Source organism: Trichechus manatus, unplaced genomic scaffold (assembly GCF_000243295.1).
Source record: "Trichechus manatus latirostris isolate Lorelei unplaced genomic scaffold, TriManLat1.0 scaffold00131, whole genome shotgun sequence".
Taxonomy (NCBI): domain Eukaryota; kingdom Metazoa; phylum Chordata; class Mammalia; order Sirenia; family Trichechidae; genus Trichechus; species Trichechus manatus.
Genome location: NW_004444067.1, coordinates 396,538 through 417,295, shown reverse-complemented (window position 1 = coordinate 417,295; position 20,758 = coordinate 396,538). Strand labels below are relative to the sequence as shown.

Sequence of the window (20,758 nt, the reverse complement as noted above, 5' to 3'; positions counted from 1 at the left end):
AATGGTATATCTTTGGCTATGTGTATTTTCACCAAAAAAAAAGGTTGAGAAGTTGGAGGGTTGACATGTTGTGGGGTTGTTAACCAATGTCATAAAACAGTATGTGTACTACTGTTTCATAAGAAACTATTTGTAAGCCTTCACCTGAATAAAAAAAAAAAAAGTATATGTACAGGAAAAAGTCTCCCTCCCAACCCTGTTTCCCTTCCCACTTCCCATCCCACCCTTCCCCCACAACAGGTAATCACTGTTAATAGTGTCTTTATCTTTCCAGAGATTAAAAAAAAAAGTATATGTAAGCCAATACTAATAGCATCTTTTCCTCCTTTTTTTTTTTTTTAACACAAATACTGGCATACTACATAAACTATTCTGCATTTATTTTTTTGTACAACTGGATAGTATTCCCTTATATGGATGTAGCATAATTTATTTAATAAGCCTCCTATTGGTTGACATGACATTTGGGATATTTCTCATCTTTTGGGTCTGTTATAAACAACGCTACAGTGACCCTTGGACATCTTTCATTTTCATATGTACTAGAATTCTGTAGGATAAACTCTTAGAAGTAGAATTGCTATGTCAGAGTTCCATGTTTATCTTTACCTTAAAAAGACAGGTTCTTGAAAACTCAGTTTCTTAAAACTACGATTAACAAAACAGCCTTAGTTTTAAAAATGGGATCGTATGAAGGCAAATTGTTTTATATTTGGAATGTTATTGCACATGAGCAACAAACTTCCTCTTTTAATACTATACCTTTGATTTTATACTGTTCAAAATTCAAAGGTACAGAAGCCATCTCTCATTTTTAAGTAAAAGGAAAACTTGAATGAATTTGAAAGTAGTTCTATCTGAAGACTTTTTTGAGAGGATCCAACACATGTACTAGCTCAGCCTGGAATTTAGCACTGTTTGCTTAGTTTGTATGTCTAGTAGGCGTAATACTTCATTAACAGCGTTTCCTCTTTCCCCCTTTCCTGTCTGCTTCCGTGTGTTTCTGCTGCTGACAACACTTTCCTTCCATCAGCAAATGGTTTGTTTTATGTTTCCTAACTCGTGTGTGTTTGGGGCGGGGGTGGTTTGCCATTATACTTAAGTCCATTTTGTGGCTTTTTCTTCTTCCTGAAATGGAGCTCTTAACAGGATAATGACTTACAAATACCTAAAATGCAGTTGGAGAAGTGAAAATAGATTCAGCGGCTCTGCCTTCACAGCTAGCCTCGTTGATGCTAGAAGGTGGTATTCTGCAGAGAGAGGCTTCAGTGATCGCGAGCTTTGTCTCGTAACTTTCCCCAGCAGGAGGAGGAAAAACCCAAATACATATTTCTTTAGAAAGTGAATGTGTGTGTGTGTTTGTGTGGTTTTAATATTGTAAAGTGGGTCTTTCAATGGACGCTTAAAGAAATGAGGCCATTTTAGTATTTGTAAGGGGGAAGAAACCTTTTGTTTTAAAGGGCCCTTGACTTGCGATCCAGAGTAGTTCCTCCTGATGGTCCTCGCGCTGTCCCGTTGCCCAGTGACTCTTGGCACGGTGCTCTCCCTCAGTCTGTGTGGCATTCTGAACACGGCCTCAGCAGCACATGCCATGGCATCTCTCCTCGGGTGAAAGGGAACTGTGGTCTTCTCTCTTAAACTCGTTCATTTTCCCTGAAGATGTTTGCTTATCTTCCCACACTAATTAGTTCCCCCAAACCCCTGTTGCCATCGAGTTGATTCTAACTCATAGCGACTCTATAGGATAGGGCAGAACTGCCTCATAGGGTTTCCAAGGAGCGCCTGGTGGATTCAAACTGCCAACCTTTTGGTTAGCAGCCGAGCTCTTAACCACTACGCCACCAGGGTTTCCAGTTAGTTCCCAGTAGATGTTAAATGGTGGTCTGATATGAATTGCCATGTACTTTTTTCAAATCCACAGAAAAGTCCTGGATTGGTTCTAAAATTTAGTGGAACAATTAACTGGTTATGCTTTTTTGCAAAATTGTGCATATAGTTTTTATGTGGTAGAAGGCAAAAACAGTTCAGGCTTACAGCATGCCATATATCCAGAAATATGGAATTATGACTTTTGGAGAATTGTAGGTTTCTTCTTTTTTTCTGTTGAAAGAAATAAATGTTTCTTACAGTTTTCCATGAGTCAGTAGCACTCCATCAGCCCACGATTTAGGTAATTAAGTGTAATTCCATTTGCCTCAATAACAAATGAAGTGACTTTATTTACAGTGGTAAACATCCAATGAAATGTAATTTAAAATGTTTTTCAACATAAAACTAGCATCTAGTCCATAAAGAAAATTTGAAGGATAGGAAGGAAAGGGAAGAAGAAAACTCTGTCACCCCATCACCTAGACATGGCCCTAGCTCTTGAGTCAAACAGTCCCAACATTCCTAGTCCTTGTGAAGCTTGAAAACAGGATTCAGTCATGGCCACCGTCGGCCCCTGCTGGGATATCTCCCACTCTTGGTAGCCATAGTGCGAGAATAGGCTCCCATGACTGCTTAATACTCCAGTTTATGTGTGTTTTAAACATTTTACACATCTCATTGCTGCTTTTCTTTTCTCCCCCCCAAACAGATTGATTTCCTAAATTCAGTCATAGTGGACCTTCAGAGGAAGAATCAAGATCTCAAGATGAAGGTAGAGATGATGTCGGAAGCAGCCCTCAATGGCAATGGGGAAGACCTGAACAATTATGACAGGTATTTCACACTAAGCCATACTGATTCAGACCTTAGTTCCAGTGGGGAAAAAAAAAAGGCCCAGTTGCTTTGTGGTTACTTGGCATAAATATTGCTGTTGCTGTCAGCTGCCATCAACATGACGACCTTATGCACAACAGAACGAAACGCTGCCCAGTCTTTACCATCCCCATGATCAGTTGCAGATTGGATTGTTGTGATCCATAGGGTTTTCAGTGGCTGATTTTTGGAAATAGAGTGCCAGGCCTTTCTTCCTAGTCTGTATTAGTCTGGAAGTTCCGCTGAAAGCTGTTCAGCATCATAGCAGCACACAAGCCTCCAGTGACAGAGGGTGGTGGCTGCACATGAGGTGCATTGGCCATAGATAGATTTCTGTAAATCTTGCAAGAGAGCGATAGACTACAGATGGTTGGACAGAAAAATAAAAAATAGGGATACTTAATACTTGAAGCTTACAGACTTGGCCATAACTAGTTCTTGCTTATTGTTTTACGTTTTACAAGTGTTACTGTCTCTTGAATTTCTCTGATAGAGATGAGTTCCTGATTATGCATGTTAACATTTGTAGCGATGACCAGGGAAAACAGTCCAAGAAGAAACCTCGCCTCTTCTGTGACATTTGTGACTGCTTTGATCTCCACGACACAGAGGATTGTCCTACCCAGGCACAAATGGCCGAGGACCCTCCCCATTCCACGCACCACGGCAGTCGGAGCGAGGAGCGCCCGTACTGTGAGATCTGTGAGATGTTCGGGCACTGGGCAACCAACTGCAATGACGACGAGACCTTCTGATGACGCCGGAAGTCAAGGGCGGAGCTTTCCCAGACGCGCTTGCATCTCGCAGTTTAACACCAGCATTGTGTGTGCAGACTTCAGGAGAACTCACGTTATTTTTGACCCCCCGTCAACAAATCTAAGAAAATATTTTGATCTTCAACAAAGAGTCCTTTTAGTCTCCCCTTATTATAAGTTAGAATAATAAATAAATACGTAGTAGGTGAGTTTTCACCTCATTTTGTCATCGATTTTTAAAAGCTTGAACAAGAAATTGCACCAGATGCCATTACATTTACTGTCCCTCGTAGAACGATCCCTAGCCTTACAATACCTTATTTAAATAACTTTAAATTATGCTGTTACTTTTCATATTTGCACTAAAATACTTCCAGGCTGCATTTGTATATTTAGACTTTTTTTTGTTGTTTTTTTTGGTTAAGCTTTGACACTGGAATGAGTTTAAAAAATGTGCCATTTTGCAGTTTCATCTACTCAAAGTATTTTATTCCTAATCAAAGAAGTATGTGAGCTCTTTGCACTACCTGATGTCAGCAGTGCCTTTGTTTTAGGCTTGATGACACTTAGGTGTGATTATAAAATCATGAAGCAGGTAAAAGGGAGGGGGAAGCCCCCAAACTGCTGTGGGGACGTTTTATAATCTATATGCTGCACCCACTCACTCTACTGTGGTGTTCTGTTTATTGGTTTTGCATAATTTCAGCTTCTATATATTATATGTATATATTTTTTAAAAATCTATATTTTGGCAAAAAAAAAACATACACAATGTGTGTTTCTTTCAGATTTTTACCTTTATGGAAAAAAAAAAATGTTCATCAAGACATAACTGACTAGGCCAGAAATACCATTACGTGGCTTTGCAACTATTTTGTTTTTACTTTCTTTACCAGATTTAAATAACTGGGTGAATGGGCTCCAAATTTTTTTCTTTCCTTCTCTATCTGATATTCCCAGCAGTCAACTGATTAGCTAATAAGCCACTATAAAACATCCAGATTAACCAATACACAGTCTTCCTTTCTAAGTATTTATTTACTATGTTTTTAGATGAATGTACGATGAGAAATTCAACATTAATAATTTTGGATTTTCTTATCACAAAAAATAAAGTGAAGGACCTCAACAACCAGAACAATTTATCAACCAATTAGAATCTATTTATCTTCATTTGAATGTCTTCTAGAATATGTAAAAATAATAAAATGTATCTTCCATCTATATGTATAATAAGAACTTCTACCAATGTACATATTCCTTTGATGTATTTCCCCTCAAGATGATCAACTGTGTGTTTGACAAGTGAATATTAAATAAATCTGTAATCAGTTGAAATTTTTGGTTATAAACATAATAGGAATTGTTTCACAAACAAAACGTAAAGCAGTATTAAAATTTGAGCAAATAAGTGTTCTGTATCTACTTTAATAAACAGTTATTCTTTTTTGCCAGTGGTACTTAAATTCATATTATTCTCAAGTTTATTTGTCATAATGGCTTTTCTTCAAACAAGCAAGCACAATAGACCCAAACAGCTTTTAAGAAATTGATATGTCCTTATCTCAGTGTTCTGTGACCTATTAGCATAAATTACCTAAATACCTAAGGTGGTTATTCATTGCTATATGACACCATATTATCTAACAAAAATATAGGTGGCACCATGTTGTACCACAAAGTTGCTGCGATGTTGACAAAAAAGATTACTGAACCAATTGTGGGCTAGGTTTTTGAACATCTATTTTTAGAGTTCAGACTTCCCCACAGGTAGGTATTTCCAAAGCAGAGTTACTAGTTGAGCAAAGCATATTGCTTTTACCTAAATAATACTCTACGACAGTTCTCAAGTTTGGTATTGAACTGGGGGCAGGGCTGAGAAACTAAGGGTGAACAAGCATCCAGTATTTATAAGGCAACTACAAAGCAGTACAACAATGTCTTTCATGATCTATGAAAGCACCCGTTACTTGATCACGTTCTCGCATCCTGGTGCTGTTTAAGGAGGATAGTTTTATCATCCTGGCCTTGCTTATTTACACTCATTCATGCTTGAGATTTTAGTAGCTTTAGGCATGTTACCTCTTACGGTAAATGGTATGTCATTTAACACACGACATGGCCTGCTGTGCTCAACGTTTACTCTCACAGATGGTGCTAATGCACATTCCCAGCTAAGCCCCCACCACCGCATATGAGAAGTTTGACACAGATTGAGAATCACTGTGAAAACCTGGCTGAGAACTAGGGTGCGGAACTAGTGTGCATGTGTGATTTATTTTTAAAATCTAAATGTTTTTGATAGGATCAAGAAATCGAGTGGAAATATGTAAGTAGGTATTTAATATTTATACTTTTCATACAATATTTAAAACTTTTTTTTTCTGCTTCATCCCCAAATTCCATTCGGTGCTTACTCAGACTCCATGGTACTTTGCAAGTACTTTCTTCATAATAACTATATAAAGGGTATTGAGGGAAGAAGCCATGCACTCAGTGTATACTCTAATCTGCCTAATGACGATCGTTATGATTTACTGAGCTCTTAGGTACCAGGCATACTGCTAATAAATCTTTTACATGAATGACATGAAGTAGTCTACATCCCCTTTGTTCCTCACAACTCATGAGGTAACATGCAAATTCTACTGATGAAGCAAGTGGTGGGACCCTAAATTCCAGGCCGGATAGTATAAGCGTAAATACCGTGTCCCCCTGTAAAAACCAGGACTAAAAACGGAAAAGGCACGCAAGATTCCCTCGACCCCTGAATATTTTTGTAAAATCTTAGCCCACAAACCAAAAAAACCATTAATGCAAAGTGAAGGACCTTTTGATTGCTAAAATGTAAACCATTTCCATTCAAGCTTAGCCTCAGATTACCATTTTACAGCGAGTGCCGTTGCTGCTAAAAGGAAAGTTACGATTTTTAATCGGGACGAGAGCTAGTCTCCATCTTTAAACTTAATCCTCAGCGCCCGACTACTCCTGGACTGAGGCAGCGTCTGAAGAAGCGGGACGTAGAAGAAAAACCGGACACTAGAGCCAGAAAACGGAAGCGCAGAATCTCACCACTTCCAGTTTCCGGGTTGGGCGTGCTTGCAGCGGCCCTCGTCACGTGGACCGCCCGTCACGTGACTCCCTCCATCCGCCTTGCGTAAGGAGAAGACAGAGGTGGTCGGACTGGCAAAAAGGGGCAGTGGGGCAAGATGGCGGCGCACCTGTCCTACGGGCGAGTAAACCTGAATGTCCTGCGCGAGGCGGTGCGTCGTGAGCTGCGCGAATTCCTGGACAAGTGTGCGGGAAGCAAGGTGAGGGACGGGCGGCGGCGGCACCGCCCCCACAGCCTGTGGTCCAGCCTGGCCTAATCAGGTGCCTCACCGCCTGAGCTGCGGGTGTACTAGGTCCTCCTGGGCGTCCCAAGAGGCAGGCTTCATGGCCCTTCCACCCTTATCTCTGGGCAGGCGGCAACCATGACGCGGGGAGGGAAGCCCGCTCCTGGGGCCTGGGACTTACATCCCGTAGCTGGCGGGGCATCGCGATTGTTTTGTGGCAGCAGAACAAACCACCGTGCGAACGTGAGCTAATTTTACGACAGATGCGCTCCAGTCGCTGCGGGACAGAGGTGGTTGAGGCAGGGAAGGGATGGGCGTGCCCTGCCCTAGGCTGTAGATGGAATGTCCATTCATTGTAACGATCATCCGTGTCATTAGAAACCATACCTACGGAAGTCTGAAGCACCAACATTTTACAACCTACTGCTCAGATTATGAGACACGTTGTAGTTATTTGGGGTTTTAACCTGGCGCTCCTAGAATAGTGTTGTTTCTCCTGTTAGACTTTTACTAGCACTCAGCTCGCAAGGGCGTCAGAACCTGCAGACCAGGGACATTATAGGATTTTTTTTAAGTGTTGTTATCCTCTCTGCCTTCGGATTTATCGAGAGCTGGAGGAGACTCCGAAACCAGTCTTGGGGTGTATAGGACCCCAAAGAGGTAGAGTGCGTGCTAGCAGCCCTTGACAGAAGAAGAAACGTAGGCAGAGTCCCAGGAGCTCGGTTTAGGCTCATGAAATAGCGCTGAAATCGTATGCAGATTATGAGGTTGTATCAATGTCAGTATCCTTGTTGTGATACTGTACATAACTATAGATTTTCAAAATGTTGCCATTGGAGGAAACTGGGCAAAGTGTACAAGAAATCTATTATTTCTTTCTTTTTTATTGTGGTGAAACTATACGTAACAAAACACTTGCCAACTCAACAATTTCCACGTGTACAATTCAGTGATATTGATTACATTCTTCATGTTGCTTAAGCTTTATCTCTATCCTTCTCCAAATTATTGTACCACCTTTAATATAAACTCAATGCTCCTTAAACAAAACTCCCTTTTCCTCACTCCTTCCCACCCTTGGTAACCGCTAATAAACTTTGGTTTTCATGTATTTGCTTATTTCATATAAGTGAGATCATACGGTATTTGTCTTTTTGTGACTGACTTATTTCACTCAACATAATGTTTTCAAGGTTCATCCATGTTGTGTCATGCATTAGGATTTCATTTCTCTTTATGGCTGAGTAATATTCCATTGTATGGAGGGACCACATTTTGTTTATCTGTTCATCTGTGGATGGACCTTTCGGTTGTTCCTACCTTTTGGCTCTTGTGAATAGTGCTGCAGTGAACACTGGTGTATAGGTTTCTGTTTGAATTCCTACTTTCGCTTCTTCTGAGTGTATACATAGCACTGGGATTGCTGGATCATATGGTAGTTCTCTGTTCAACTTTCTGAGGAACGGTCAAACTGTTCTCCACAGTGGCTGTCCCATTTTACATTCCCACCAACAATGAATGAGGATGCCAGTTTCTCCACAACCTCACCAAAACCTGTTGTTTCCCATTTTTGGTCAAGCCTCTAATGGGTGTGAGATGGTATCTTACTGTGATTTTGGTTTGCATCTCCCTAGTGGCTAATGACGTTGAGCATCTTCTCATGTGCTTGGTGGCCGTTTGGAAATCCTCTTTAGCGAAATGCCTATGCAAGTTTTGGGCCATTTTTTTGGTTGGGTTGTTTGTCTTTTTGTTCTCTATTATTTCTTACAACAATATTATTCTACGGTTGTTTCAATAAAAATTTCAATTTAGAAAAAAGAAAAAGAAATGACAGTGGAGTTTAGCAGGAGGAATGCTCATAGGAGCCCAGAGCAATGACCTGTGGGGCCATAAAGCCATGAATTGGAGTCCTGACTCCCTTCCACACGTGTTATATGACCTTGGACATATTAACATTTCTGAGCCATTTTTATTACCTCTTCTGTACTAACCGAAAGGTTGGTGATTCGAGTCCATCTAGAGTTGCCTCAGAAGAAAGGCCCGATGATCTCCTTCAAAAAAGTCAGCCATTGAAAACTCTATAGAGCACAGTTCTCGTCATACACACCTGAGTCGCCAGAGTTGGAATCAATTCATTGACATCTGGTTTTTTGTCAAAATAAGATTTGTAATACCTGTACCAGAGGTTTTACTTTCATATAATTGGTTTGTATGATACTTATATATATAAAACACTACTTTGAACCTATGGAAATTGCCATGGTGATTTCGTATGATTCAGTCTAATACTTAATACCATGACACACAGACACACAACCATCTATAGTTTTATAGTTCCTTCTTTTTTTTCCTGGACAGTGACTGACTCTTGACTTTCCGTGATCAACATTATCATCGCTTGCACCTGACGTTATTTTTCATTAGCCTTTAGGATATTAATGTGGGCACAGAGCCAGTTAAAATTTTTGTTAATTCAGAGTTTGAAATGAATGTTTGTATTGTGCGTGACTGCTGTTTTCTGCTGATAAAAAACTGTTGAAATTTCTGATATTAACTGTGACCAGAGAATGTTTCTCTCCTCTTTTAGGCAATAGTTTGGGATGAATACCTAACAGGACCATTTGGGTTGATTGCACAGTACTCACTTCTGAAGGTAAACGAGCTGTTTGGGTTTTGTTTGGGGATTGATAATTCCATAATTTCATGATGATGATAGGGTTTTACATTTCCTCCAGGTAATTGGCTTGCAATGAAAGCTGCTGTTTATTCTTTTCAAACATTGATACTAATGTGTTAATACTTTGTATGTGATTCTGTAGTGAGCCTGATTCTAGGGGAATAGCTAATATTACATTACACGATGATTACCCAGTGTCTTTGATAGCTCATCCCGAGAGCCCTTTGAATTCAGATGTAGTAGCAGTGGCTTTATCCTGGTACTTGGTCCTTTACGTATTTGGCTATAGTGAACCTAATTTGATAATAAAGTATTAATGCATGTTGGATTGTTTGGGAGTCTTTATGTCTTAGTCTGGAAATGAAAGGTAAATTCCAGGTTTGCATTCACCTGTCGTGTCTATGTTTCCCTAGGAACATGAAGTGGAAAAAATGTTCACACTGAAAGGAAACCGTTTGCCGGCAGCTGATGTCAAGAACATTATTTTTTTTGTCAGACCCAGGCTAGAATTGATGGATATAATTGCAGAAAACGTGCTCAGGTAGCTCTGAGCTTTTGTTTGGTCCCAGAAAGATTGGTCCTTCCTTTGCAAGCCCCTCTCCACCATCCAGTGCATTGGAAGGTGACCTTTTGGAAAACTGGGACAGGACAGGAAGAATTTCAGAGGGGAGATGGGAGATCTGAGAAATCGTCCAAGCAGTTGGAGGGGGATCGTCATATAATCCCATTCTTTTAGGACCTGTATCAGTAGTGGACTTGTGTCTGTAGAAACCAGTTGCCATAGAGTCGACTCAGCGGCAGCCCCATGTGTGTCAGAGCAGAACTGCACTCCATAGGGTTCTCATGGCTGTGACCTTTCAGAAGTGGATAGCCTGGTCTTTCCTCTGAGGCACCTCTGAGTGGGTTCGAACCACCAACTTTTTGGTTAGTAGCCGAGCACTTAACTGTTGGCACCACTCAGGTACTCCAACAGTAGAAAAGATGCTGGTTAAAAAACAAACAAGCATAACATAGTTTATAAAGAAAACGTTCTACATTCTACTTTGGTGAGTAGCGTCTGGGGTCTTAAAAGCTTGTGAGCGGCCATCTAAGATACTCCACTGGTCGTCCCCCGTCAGGAGCAAGCAAAAATGAAAAAAACCAAAGACACAAGGGAAAGATTAGTCCAAAGGACTAGCAGACCACAACTACCACGGCCTCCACCAGACTGAGTCCAGCACAACTAGATGGTGGCCGGCTACCACCACTGACTGCTCTGACAGGGATCACAGTAGAGGGTCCCGGACAGAGCTGGAGGAAAATGTAGAACAAAATTCTAACTCACAAAAAAAGACCAGACTTACTGGCCTGACAAGAGACTGGAGAAACCCCAAGAGTGTGGCCCCTGGACACACTTTTAGCTCAGTACTGAAGTCACTCCTGCGGTTCACCCTTCAGCCAAAGATTAGACAAGTCCATAAAACAAAACGAGACTAAAGGGGCACACCAGTCCAGGGGCAAGGACGAGAAGGCAGGAGGGGACAGGAAGGCAGGTAATAGGGAACCCAAGGTCGAGAAGGGATGAGTGTTGACATGTCATGGGGTTGGTAACCAATGTCACAAAGCAATATGTATACTAATCGTTTAATGAGAAACTAGTTCTGTAAACCTACATCTAAAGTACAATCATAAAAAATAAATAAAGCAAGAGAAAAAAAACAAGCAAACGAAAAACCTGTAATGGTTATTTTTTAATATGTTGAACATAGTGCGCTTGGATTTCAGAAGCAAAATAAGTCAGGATTGATTAAAATTTAACATAGCATCCAATCTGTAGAGGAAGTACTCATAGCCTAGTCTGCACTCGTGGTACCATTGATTGATCTGGCCCCTAAAACCTTAAAAGCCTGTAGGCTATTTGGGGAAGTCCACAGTCAAGGAGAGTAGAGATGGGAGTACACAGTGACCTTTCATTCTAACATAAGGCTCCATGTTGCTGCATTGGTTTGGCCAAAGAACTGTTCGTTTCCAACAAGACGCAGATAACCTGTCTCAATGAACCTGAGAGCTTTCATGCATCATAAATAGTTTAAGAGAAAGCCAGAAGATGCATCACAAAACACTGGCTATGAATCAATGCTGCTTTCCTGCCAGAAAAAAAAAAAAAGACCATGAGAGCAACTGGAACCATGTGGGCCTGGGAGTCAGTGTGCTAACCTAACCAGCATTGACTTAGTGCTTGCTTGTGCCAGGCAGAGGGTTGAGGCCTGGGGGTAAAATGAGCACAGTTATCTCTGAATCTAAGCAGCTCATAGGCTAATAAATGTTCCTTCCTTTCTAGCGAAGACAGACGTGGCCCAGCGAGAGATTTCCACATTTTGTTTGTGCCACGCCGCAGCTTACTGTGTGAACAGCGGCTGAAGGATCTGGGTGTTTTGGGATCCTTTATTCACAGGGAGGAGTACAGCCTCGATCTCATTCCCTTTGATGGGGATCTCTTGTCCATGGAATCAGAGAGTGCGTTCAAAGTAAGTTTGGCATTTTCTTTTCAGTGTCAGACTTTAATTTTTGCCAAATCTGTTGAGTGTGAAATAGTGTCACTATATTGCTTCAGTTTGCACTTCCATGATTCAGAGTGAAGCTGAGCCTCTTTTCACATGTTTATTGATGTTTAAGATTTTCTCTTCAGCAAATTGCTTGTTCATTCTCTTGCCCATATTTTTTCCTTTTTGAGGAATTCTTTTTATATTCTGGATGTTGTTTCTAGGTGCCCTCGAGTTAATTTTGACTCATAGTGGCTCCACGTGACAGAGTAGAAGTGGCCCATAGGGCTTTCTCGGCTGCTAACAGAAAGGTTGGTGGTTCAAACCCACCAGTCGCTCCATGGGAGAAAGATCTGGGGGTCTGCTGCCATAAAGATTTGCAGCCTTAGAAACCCTACGGGGCAGTTCTACTCTGTCCTGTAGGGTTGCTGTGAGTAGGAATCAGCTAGACAGCCGTGAGTTTGGTTTTAATTTTTGTGGGAACGAATCGGATACGGGTTCCTAAAACAGACATATCATTTGCAGATATTTGCTCCCATTCTGTGGGTTGTCTCTTCATTTTTCTTGATAGTGTCCTCGGAAGAACAAAAGTTTTTAATTTTGTCAAAGTCCAATTTAGATAATTTCTCTATTTTTCCTTCGTTGATTGTGCTTTTGTTGCCATATTTGAGAAACTTTTGCCTAATCCAAGGTTATAAAGATTTACTCTTATGTTTTCATCTAAGAATTTTATAATTTTAACTCTTACGTTTAGGTCTGTGATCCATTTTGATTAACTTTTGTGTATAGAGTGAGATAGGGGTCCACCTTCATTCTTTCACACGTGAATATCTGCTTTCCCAGCACCATTTGTTGAAAAGACTATTTTTCCTCATTGAATTTTCTTGGCACCAATGTCAAAAATCAGTTAGCCATAAATGGAAGGGTTTATTTCTGGAATCTCAGTTCTATTCCATTGATCTGTATATCTGTCCTTATGCCTATATCCCATTGTCTTGATTATGTATCTTTTAAATTTTGAAATTGGAAAGTGTGAGTTCTGCGACTTAAAGTATTTAAATGTGTCAGTTTGTTTTCTTTCAGCTTGTGCTTCTTGAATCTTAGTAAATCCTCCACCCAAAGGCATAGAAAATCTTATATTTTCTCTCTAAAAGCTGTGAAGTTTCGCTTTTCATATTCCAGTTTTTCATTCAGCCTGAATTGTGTGTTTGTGTGTGGAGTATGTGGGTGGTATGTGTCTGTTTGGTGTGAGGTAAGGAGCTAATTTTTTTTCCATATGGATAGCTAGTTTTTCCAGCACTATTCTTTCCCCACTGATTTTTTTTTTCAGTATATACACTATATTTTTACACAAACAACATGTGTTATATGTTTTTTTCCCAACAGCGAGATATGCACACTGTACTAACTTGTTTTGCAGTAACATGTAAAAAAAATTAGCATAGTGTACTTATGAAAAAATACCTCGCAGAGGCAGGGCGCGGTTGGCAAAAAAGGTATAACGTGTTATTTGTGTACAAATACTGTATTTATTAACAAATGTGCATACCTTCGACCTCCGGTTCTGAAAGATTTTTTTTGCAAATGTAATTTTACAGATTTGTTTTATACACCATCTTTATTTCAAGGAACACTTTCTCGTGACAGTGTTACTTTATCTTTAAAAAGAATAATTTGAAAATGGTTTGTAAAGGTACTCCATGAACATGGTAAGTTCTTGCAGTAGAAAAGGGTGCAGAGTGAAAGTAAGCCTCTCTCCACCCAAGTCCCATCCCTCAGTTCCCTCCCAGAAGCAGTGACAATTACTAATTCACTGTATTTTTTCAGAGATGCTTGATACGGCTGCAGCATATGTATATGTATCCATGGAACCCTCCCCACTCTTACACAAATGGTGGTTATTGGCTGCTGTCGAGTCGGTTTCGACTCATAGCGACCCCGTGTGACAGAGTAGAACTACCCTATAAGGTTTTCTTGACTGTAGTCTTTACAAAAGCAGATCACCAGGTCTTCCTCAGCATCACTGGCTGGGTTTGAACCACCAGCTGTTTGGTTGACAGTCGCGCACTTAACCGTTGTGCCACCAGAGCTCCTTATACAAATGGTAGCAAGTATTATATGTGCACTGTTATCTTGCTTTATTTTCTTAATAATATATTATGGAGTCATTTTATAGCATATGAAAATGCTTCCTTATTCTCATTTAAGACGCATAGTGTACCATCGTTTAGACGAACCTACTGTAATTTATTAAACCAGTCCCCTTGGAAGGGCATTTCAGTGTTTCTAATCTGACATTGTTAGAAGCAGTGCTACAGTGAATAGCCTCATACGAGATCACTTTGCACGTGAGCAAGTGTATCCGTAAGCTGCTTTTCACTCTCCTTTTCCGTTTGCCTCTTGACTTTGCTTATGATGGTTTTTGTTGTTGAGAGTGTGTGTGTTTAGCATAATTGAATTTATCAATATTTCCTTTTTTGATTTGTGGTTTTGTGATGCTGAACTTGCTGGTGTGGAACTTTTGAGACCCACTAGTGTAGTACATGAAATTATTTGAAATCTCTTCTTCCCCAGTATGTTGTTACAGTGATCGCCACCTTAAGAGAGTTATTTTGGGGTACCACCGACTGATTATGTAAGTGAGAGAGCTTCTCCGCCATTCTTTTCTGTTGTAAGCTTTTGATTTCTTTAATTACATCTCATCTAATGATGGTACAGACTTCTCCCCCAACATTTTATATGAAAATTTTCAAACACACAGAAGTCAAAAGAATTATGCAGTGAACACCCATATACCCACCACTTAGATCCTGTCATTAATGTTTTGCTCTATTTGCTTTATCACGTATCCTTCTATGACGGTACAGTTTTATATAATTAATCCACATCTGTGTAATTAATGTGAATTGGCAGCAGCAGAGGAAAACTTGGCATGGCATAGTAAAACCTGTCCAAAGGAGAGACTTCCCTGCTTATTTTACTGATCATTCACAAATAAATGCAGAATTATTTTCTGCTGAGAATTCCAAGCCTTTGGCTTTGTACATTCACTTAAGATTAAATTCAGAAATCAAGAATTTTGCCTGACTGGTAAAGCTAAGAGCTCTACCCCAATGTTAATTGCAAGCCCAGTTTCTGATGGAATGGAGGTAATTTTACTTCTTTGTGTGTATATGTTTGTTTAATTAAAAATTTTGGGGGGTAAAAATATACCCAGCAAAACATAACACCACTTTGATAATTTCTACATGTACAATTCAGTGACATTGGTTACATTTTTCAGGTCGTGCCACCTTTGTCAACAACGTTTTCCAAACGATTTCACCGTCGCTAACACAGACTCACTGTCCCCCTCAGCTTCTAATCTGTCCCTTCAAGTTGTTGATGTCAGTTTGATCACATACATAATTCTTTAAAAGATTATAGTGCTTAATGCAGACATTCTTTTCTTATTAGGCTAAACTGTTACTTGGTTCAAAGATGACTTCAAGGGATAGTTCTGGTTCAAGGTTTAAAGGTTTCCTCAGGGATATAGTTTCAGGGGGTTCTTTGTGTGTTTTTAAACGATGAGCATAATTTAGTGTTTCTTGGCATCAGTAGGCACATCTGGATCTTGCTGAATGTGACCATCTTTGGGCATGAATGTGACCATCTCCATCATCTTACTGTATAAAATGCGTATCTTAGTCATCTAGCGCTGCTATAGCAGAAATACCACAAGTGGATGTCTTTAACCAACAGAAATTTATTCTCTTGTAATTTAGGAGGCTAGAAGTCTAAATTCAAGGTGCCAGCTGTAGGGGACGGCTTTCTCTCTCTGTTGGCTTCTTTCAGCACCTGTAGGCCTGATGTTCCTTGGAAATCTCCATGTGTCTTGCCATCCGTCTTCCCCTGGGTCTAGGAGCTTCTCCACATAGAGACCCTGGGTCTAAAGGATGTGCTCTACTCCTGGCTCTTCTTTCTTCGTGGTAATGAGGTCCCTCTCCTCTCTGCTTGCTTCTCTCTCCTATTACCTCTTGTGAGATAAAAGGTGATGAAGGCCACACCCCAGGGAAACTCCCCTTACATCAGATCAGGGCTGTGACCTGACTAAGGGTATTATATCCCACCCTAATCCTCTTTAGCATAACCTAATCTTGCCTCATCAACCACAGGCAGAGATTAGGATTTACAACGCATAAGATGATTACATCAGATCACAAAATGGAGGATAACCACACAATACTGGGAATCATGACCTTGCCAAGTTGATACATATTGTTTTGTGGGGGGGCACAATTCAGTCCATGACAATGTGAGAATTAGACTTGTGCTCCATTGAATGTTCAATAGCAGTGCTCAATATTATTAGGGACCTCATTTGTATATATAAAAATCAGCATGTGTAAAATCCACCTCATCCTTTGTACAAGGTGCAAAGTATTCTCTTGTGTGGTCGACTGATACATCGGGGTCAAAAAAATAAGTGCATTTCCATGTTAGTGGGTGTTAGCATTTGTCCTACCCACGTTCACACTCACCACTAGGAATGAGAGACCCCATTCCCCAATGCAAGTCTTTACTAATCAGTATTTTAGTCAAGAGCTGATGAACCGAGCTGGCATGATGGGTGAACACCTTCTTCCCAGAGTCCCCAGCTCTGCTCCAGGAGAGTCAGTGGCTCCCCCCACTGCACTTGACTGCAGAGCTGTGGCCTTTCAGACAACTGTGTAAATGGATTCGAGGCCCAGCTTCCTGCCGCCCAGCTTCCTGCCTCCCAGCGTGGGGAGTCGAGGCAGGCTTCTCGCAGGCACAGGGGCAGTGGCTGTCCACCGACGTGCGGGTAAGCAGCCTTTCCTCCCTGCAGGAGTGCTACCTGGAAAGTGACCAGACGAGCCTCTACCACGCAGCAAAGGGGCTGATGACCCTGCAGGCTCTGTATGGGACCATCCCCCAGATCTTCGGGAAAGGGGAGTGTGCACGGGTGAGAAGGGCAGGCATCTCCCGAGGCTAAAGGAAGGGCCCCTTGTCCCCCCAGAGGGAGAAGGAGAGGGAAACCATTTATAAACTAACGTCTGATTTTATGGCTCGTTGGGAAATGGCAGCTGCCCTTGGCTAGGGTGTGAGTGTTGGGATGGGTACCCAGCAGCAAATGCTTTCCAGTAGCTGCTTATTCCTTATCAGTCATTCCACAGCTTTTCTCTTTTTTTCGCTTTTTGGATTGTCTTTCTGTTTTTAGCTGAATTTTAGAATCTGCTGGTTCCCAGGAGGGCCCCACCTGATCCAATGTTTTGTTTCCAGCAAGTGGCCAATATGATGATCAGGATGAAGAGAGAGTTCACAGGAAGCCAAAATTCAGTATTTCCTGTGTTTGATAATCTCTTGTTGCTCGATCGAAACGTGGACTTGTTAACACCTCTAGCCACTCAGCTTACGTACGAAGGGCTCATTGATGAAATTTACGGAATTCAAAACAGTAAGTAAAAAACCCAAACCAAACCCGTTGCCGTCGAGTCGATTCTGACTCATAGTGACCCTGTAGGACACAGTAGAACTGCCCCATAGGGTATCCAAGGAGCGGATGGTGGATTCGAACTGCTGACATTTTGGTTAAGAGCCGAATGCCTAACCACAGCACCAGCAGGGCTCCATTTTTATGTTGCATACTTAAGCATTCTTTAAAGTTAAAGATTCCATTTCTAATGATGATTTCAAAGTGTAGATTAATATAAATGCGTTAAAAAGCAATTTGGCTACACGTAGAACTTTTCTAACTCTTGACCCAAGAAAATCCAAAGCCTGAGAATATCCCCGGAGGAATAATTCCACAAAGGAGGGGTGTTGTATAAACATTTGTATTGCGGTTCATTTACCCAAATTTTCTAAATGATCCAAATGATGGAGAACATTATAAAATATAATGTAGCCGTGAAAATGATAATGGTGGGACATGAAACAAAAATATATTCGTACTTATTTCAACTATATATTTTATGTGCATATACATATTTTCTATATCAGTACTTACATATGTGTGTATGTACATATATATATGTGTATACTTGTGTGTATCATGACTAGATTTGTTGTTAGCTGCTGCCGAGTCAGCCCCTGACTCATGACGAACCCATGCACAACAGAACAAAATTTTGCCCGGTCCCACACCATCCCCATGATCATTTGCAGATAGGACCATTGTGATCCATAATATTATCACTGGCTGATTTTTGGATTGGGTCATCAAAAAGAAGAATAACAGGAGGAGGGGGAATTATCAGACCATGCCTCCAAAGGGTCATTTTTTAGAGGGTACATCCCTTTCTGTAGAAAACAGAGAACATCTGAAAACATAAAGATACTGACTGTAGCCTTTAGACACAAGGATGAAACACCCCGGGCTTGACTGAACTCCTGAGCGCACTGCTGTAGTCCGTCACGCAGGGTCGTCCACAGACGTTTTGTGCACAGGACTGTGCTTGTTGCCTGCTGAGCAGAGGCCCTGGGTTAAATGCCAGTGCGCTGGAGTTTGGAGATGGAAGACCGTTGTGGCTGCCACTAGTTCAAGTAGTTGAGGAAGGCTTGTGGGAGAGATGGGCTGGGCTTTGACCGAGGGGTAGAGTCTAGATGGTGCTGGCGGGGGGCAGACAGAGGAACACATGCAAGATAACCACTTTGATGAAGCAGGGAGCACAGTTGGGGAAATAAGGCTGATTCGTAGGCTGGGGTCACTAAGTGGAAGACTTGAGATTAGACTTGATGGGTTATAAGGTCAGAGGTCAGGTTGGTTTTTGGTTTTTGTTTTTTTTTTTTTTGGGTAATTGGCCCTCATGATCGTGTGTGTGCGCGCGTGCGTGCGTGTGCTTTTGGTGAAGCTTTACAGAGCAAATTAGTTTCTCATTAAACACCATATCTCTTGTTTTGTGACATTGGTTGCCAACCCTACAATGTGTCAGCACTCTCCCTTTCTCGACCTTGGGTTCCCTATTTCCATTCGTCAAGCTTTCCTGTCCCCTCCTGCCTTCTCATCCTTGCCCCTGGGCTGATGTGCCTATTTAGTCTCATATACGTGGTTGACCTACGTCATGATTTTTTTTTTTAATTATTTGCCAGCGTTTAAAATTTGGGATTTTATAAAATAATCCTGATTTCTGGCGTGTCTTTAAAGACATCTGAAGCTCTGGCAACAGGCAGCTGGTGCCACATGTCGTAGTACACAGGGTGTCCCCTATAGACAGAGCCCCACAGCGTGCCACGGATGCCTGCTCCTTCTGTCTCCACCAGCCTCCTTCCCTCATTCACCTCAGTCCTGGCCCCATCACCACTCCTGAAACATGTCAGAGGGAGCCAGGAATGACCTGAGGAAGGGGGTATTTAGGCAAGGTGGGCCTGAGGAGACCCTGGGTGACACAAATGGTTAAGTGTTTGGCTGCTAACCAAAAGGTTGGAGGTTCGAGTCCACCCAGAGGTACCTTGGAGGAAAGGCCTGGCAATATATTTCTGAAACATCACAGCCATTAAATAAAAAGAAAGAAAGGTGGGCCTAATATACTAAGGGCAGTGGATGGCTGAGGAGAACCAAGAACCAGGAAAGCTATCAGGAGCCTTTGAAGGGCTCAGACACAGGAATGCGGTTCCTCACTTGGGTTGGAAACGGTGGAGTAGAGATGAAGTTGTTGTGGTAGAAGATGTGTTCCAGTAAAACTTTATTTACAACAGGAAGTGGGCAGAATTTGGACCTTAGGCCATAGTTTTCTGATCCCTGTTCTAGAGTGACTCAGACTATTGTGAACTGCAACCCACGGTAGGAAATATCTTTTATATCATGGGCCAGGACACGCACACGCACACACATACATATGTATGTGTGAGACTGACACAATCTTTTTTTTTTTAATATTTTGTGTTTTAGGTGAAAGTTCACACAGCAAATTAGGTTCCCATGTAACAAATTTTATACAAATTGTTCCATGACATTGGCTGCAATTTTCACGATGTGTCAGCATGCTCGTTATTTCCATTCTGTTTGTTCTGTTTCCGTTGACCTAACTTCCCTGCCCCTCCTTGCCGTCCCATCTTTTCTTTTGGGTAAATGTTAACTGTTTGGTCTCCTGTAGTTGATGGTTTAAGGGAGCATATTTCTCAGGGGCGCAGCTGCGCCATTTTAACATTCTCACCAGGAATGCAAGAGAGTTACAACGTCTCCACATCCTTGCCAACACTAGTTATTTTCCTTTTTTAAAATAGTCATTGGAGTAGGTGTGGGGTGGTATCTCATTGTAGTTTTGATTTGCATTTCCCTAATAACTAATGATGTTGAGTATCTTTTCATGGGCTCATTGGCCGTTTGGAGCCCTGGTGGCACAGAGGTTAAGAGCTCGGCTGCTAAGCAAAAAGTCGGCAGTTGGCATCCACCAACCTATGGGGCAGTTCTGCTCTGTCCTGTAGGGTTGCTGTGAGTTGGAATCGACTTGATGGCAACGGGTTATTGGCCGTTTGTGTATCTTCTTTGGAGAAGGGTCTACTCAATTCCTTCGCCCATTATTAAACTAAGTTGTCTTTCTTACTGCTGAGTTGTAATAATTTTTTAAAAAATATTCTGGTTGCTAGACCCTTAACAGATACATGATTTGCAAATATTTTCTCTCATTCTGTGGATTGTCTTTTCACTTTCTTTTTTTTTTTTATTGTTTTACTTTAAGTGAAAGTTTACAATTCAAGTTAGTCTCTCATACAAAAATTTATACATAC

At 41.3% G+C, this 20,758-nt stretch overlaps 2 protein-coding genes across 15 annotated transcripts in view; both read left to right on the top strand.

Annotated features, from left to right (window-relative positions):
* CLIP1 (CAP-Gly domain containing linker protein 1) overlaps positions 1-4,944 on the top strand; it is a 135,583-nt gene extending 130,639 nt beyond the window's left edge. For 9 of the 13 annotated variants that reach the window (XM_023739200.1, XM_023739201.1, XM_023739199.1 and 6 more), the window contains 3 exons: positions 1,034-1,039; positions 2,579-2,703; positions 3,236-4,451. In XM_023739200.1, coding sequence (XP_023594968.1) covers positions 1,034-1,039; positions 2,579-2,703; positions 3,236-3,497 — 393 coding nt within the window. In that variant the 3' untranslated portion in view covers positions 3,498-4,451. Of the gene's footprint in view, positions 1-1,033; positions 1,040-2,578; positions 2,704-3,235 lie in introns of all 13 variants that reach the window. The other 4 variants (XM_004384968.2, XM_004384969.2, XM_023739204.1 and 1 more) reach the window with 3 other exon arrangements.
* Positions 4,945-6,663: 1,719 nt separating this feature from the next.
* Positions 6,664-20,758, top strand: part of VPS33A (VPS33A core subunit of CORVET and HOPS complexes) — a 26,375-nt gene continuing 12,280 nt past the window's right edge. Inside the window, exons 1-6 of one of the 2 annotated variants that reach the window (XM_004384966.2) lie at positions 6,664-6,808; positions 9,420-9,485; positions 9,923-10,050; positions 11,830-12,016; positions 16,878-16,994; positions 17,312-17,486. In XM_004384966.2, coding sequence (XP_004385023.1) covers positions 6,707-6,808; positions 9,420-9,485; positions 9,923-10,050; positions 11,830-12,016; positions 16,878-16,994; positions 17,312-17,486 — 775 coding nt within the window. In that variant the 5' untranslated portion in view covers positions 6,664-6,706. The remainder of the gene's footprint in view (positions 6,809-9,419; positions 9,486-9,922; positions 10,051-11,829; positions 12,017-16,877; positions 16,995-17,311; positions 17,487-20,758) is intronic. The other variant, XM_023739194.1, reaches the window with a different exon arrangement.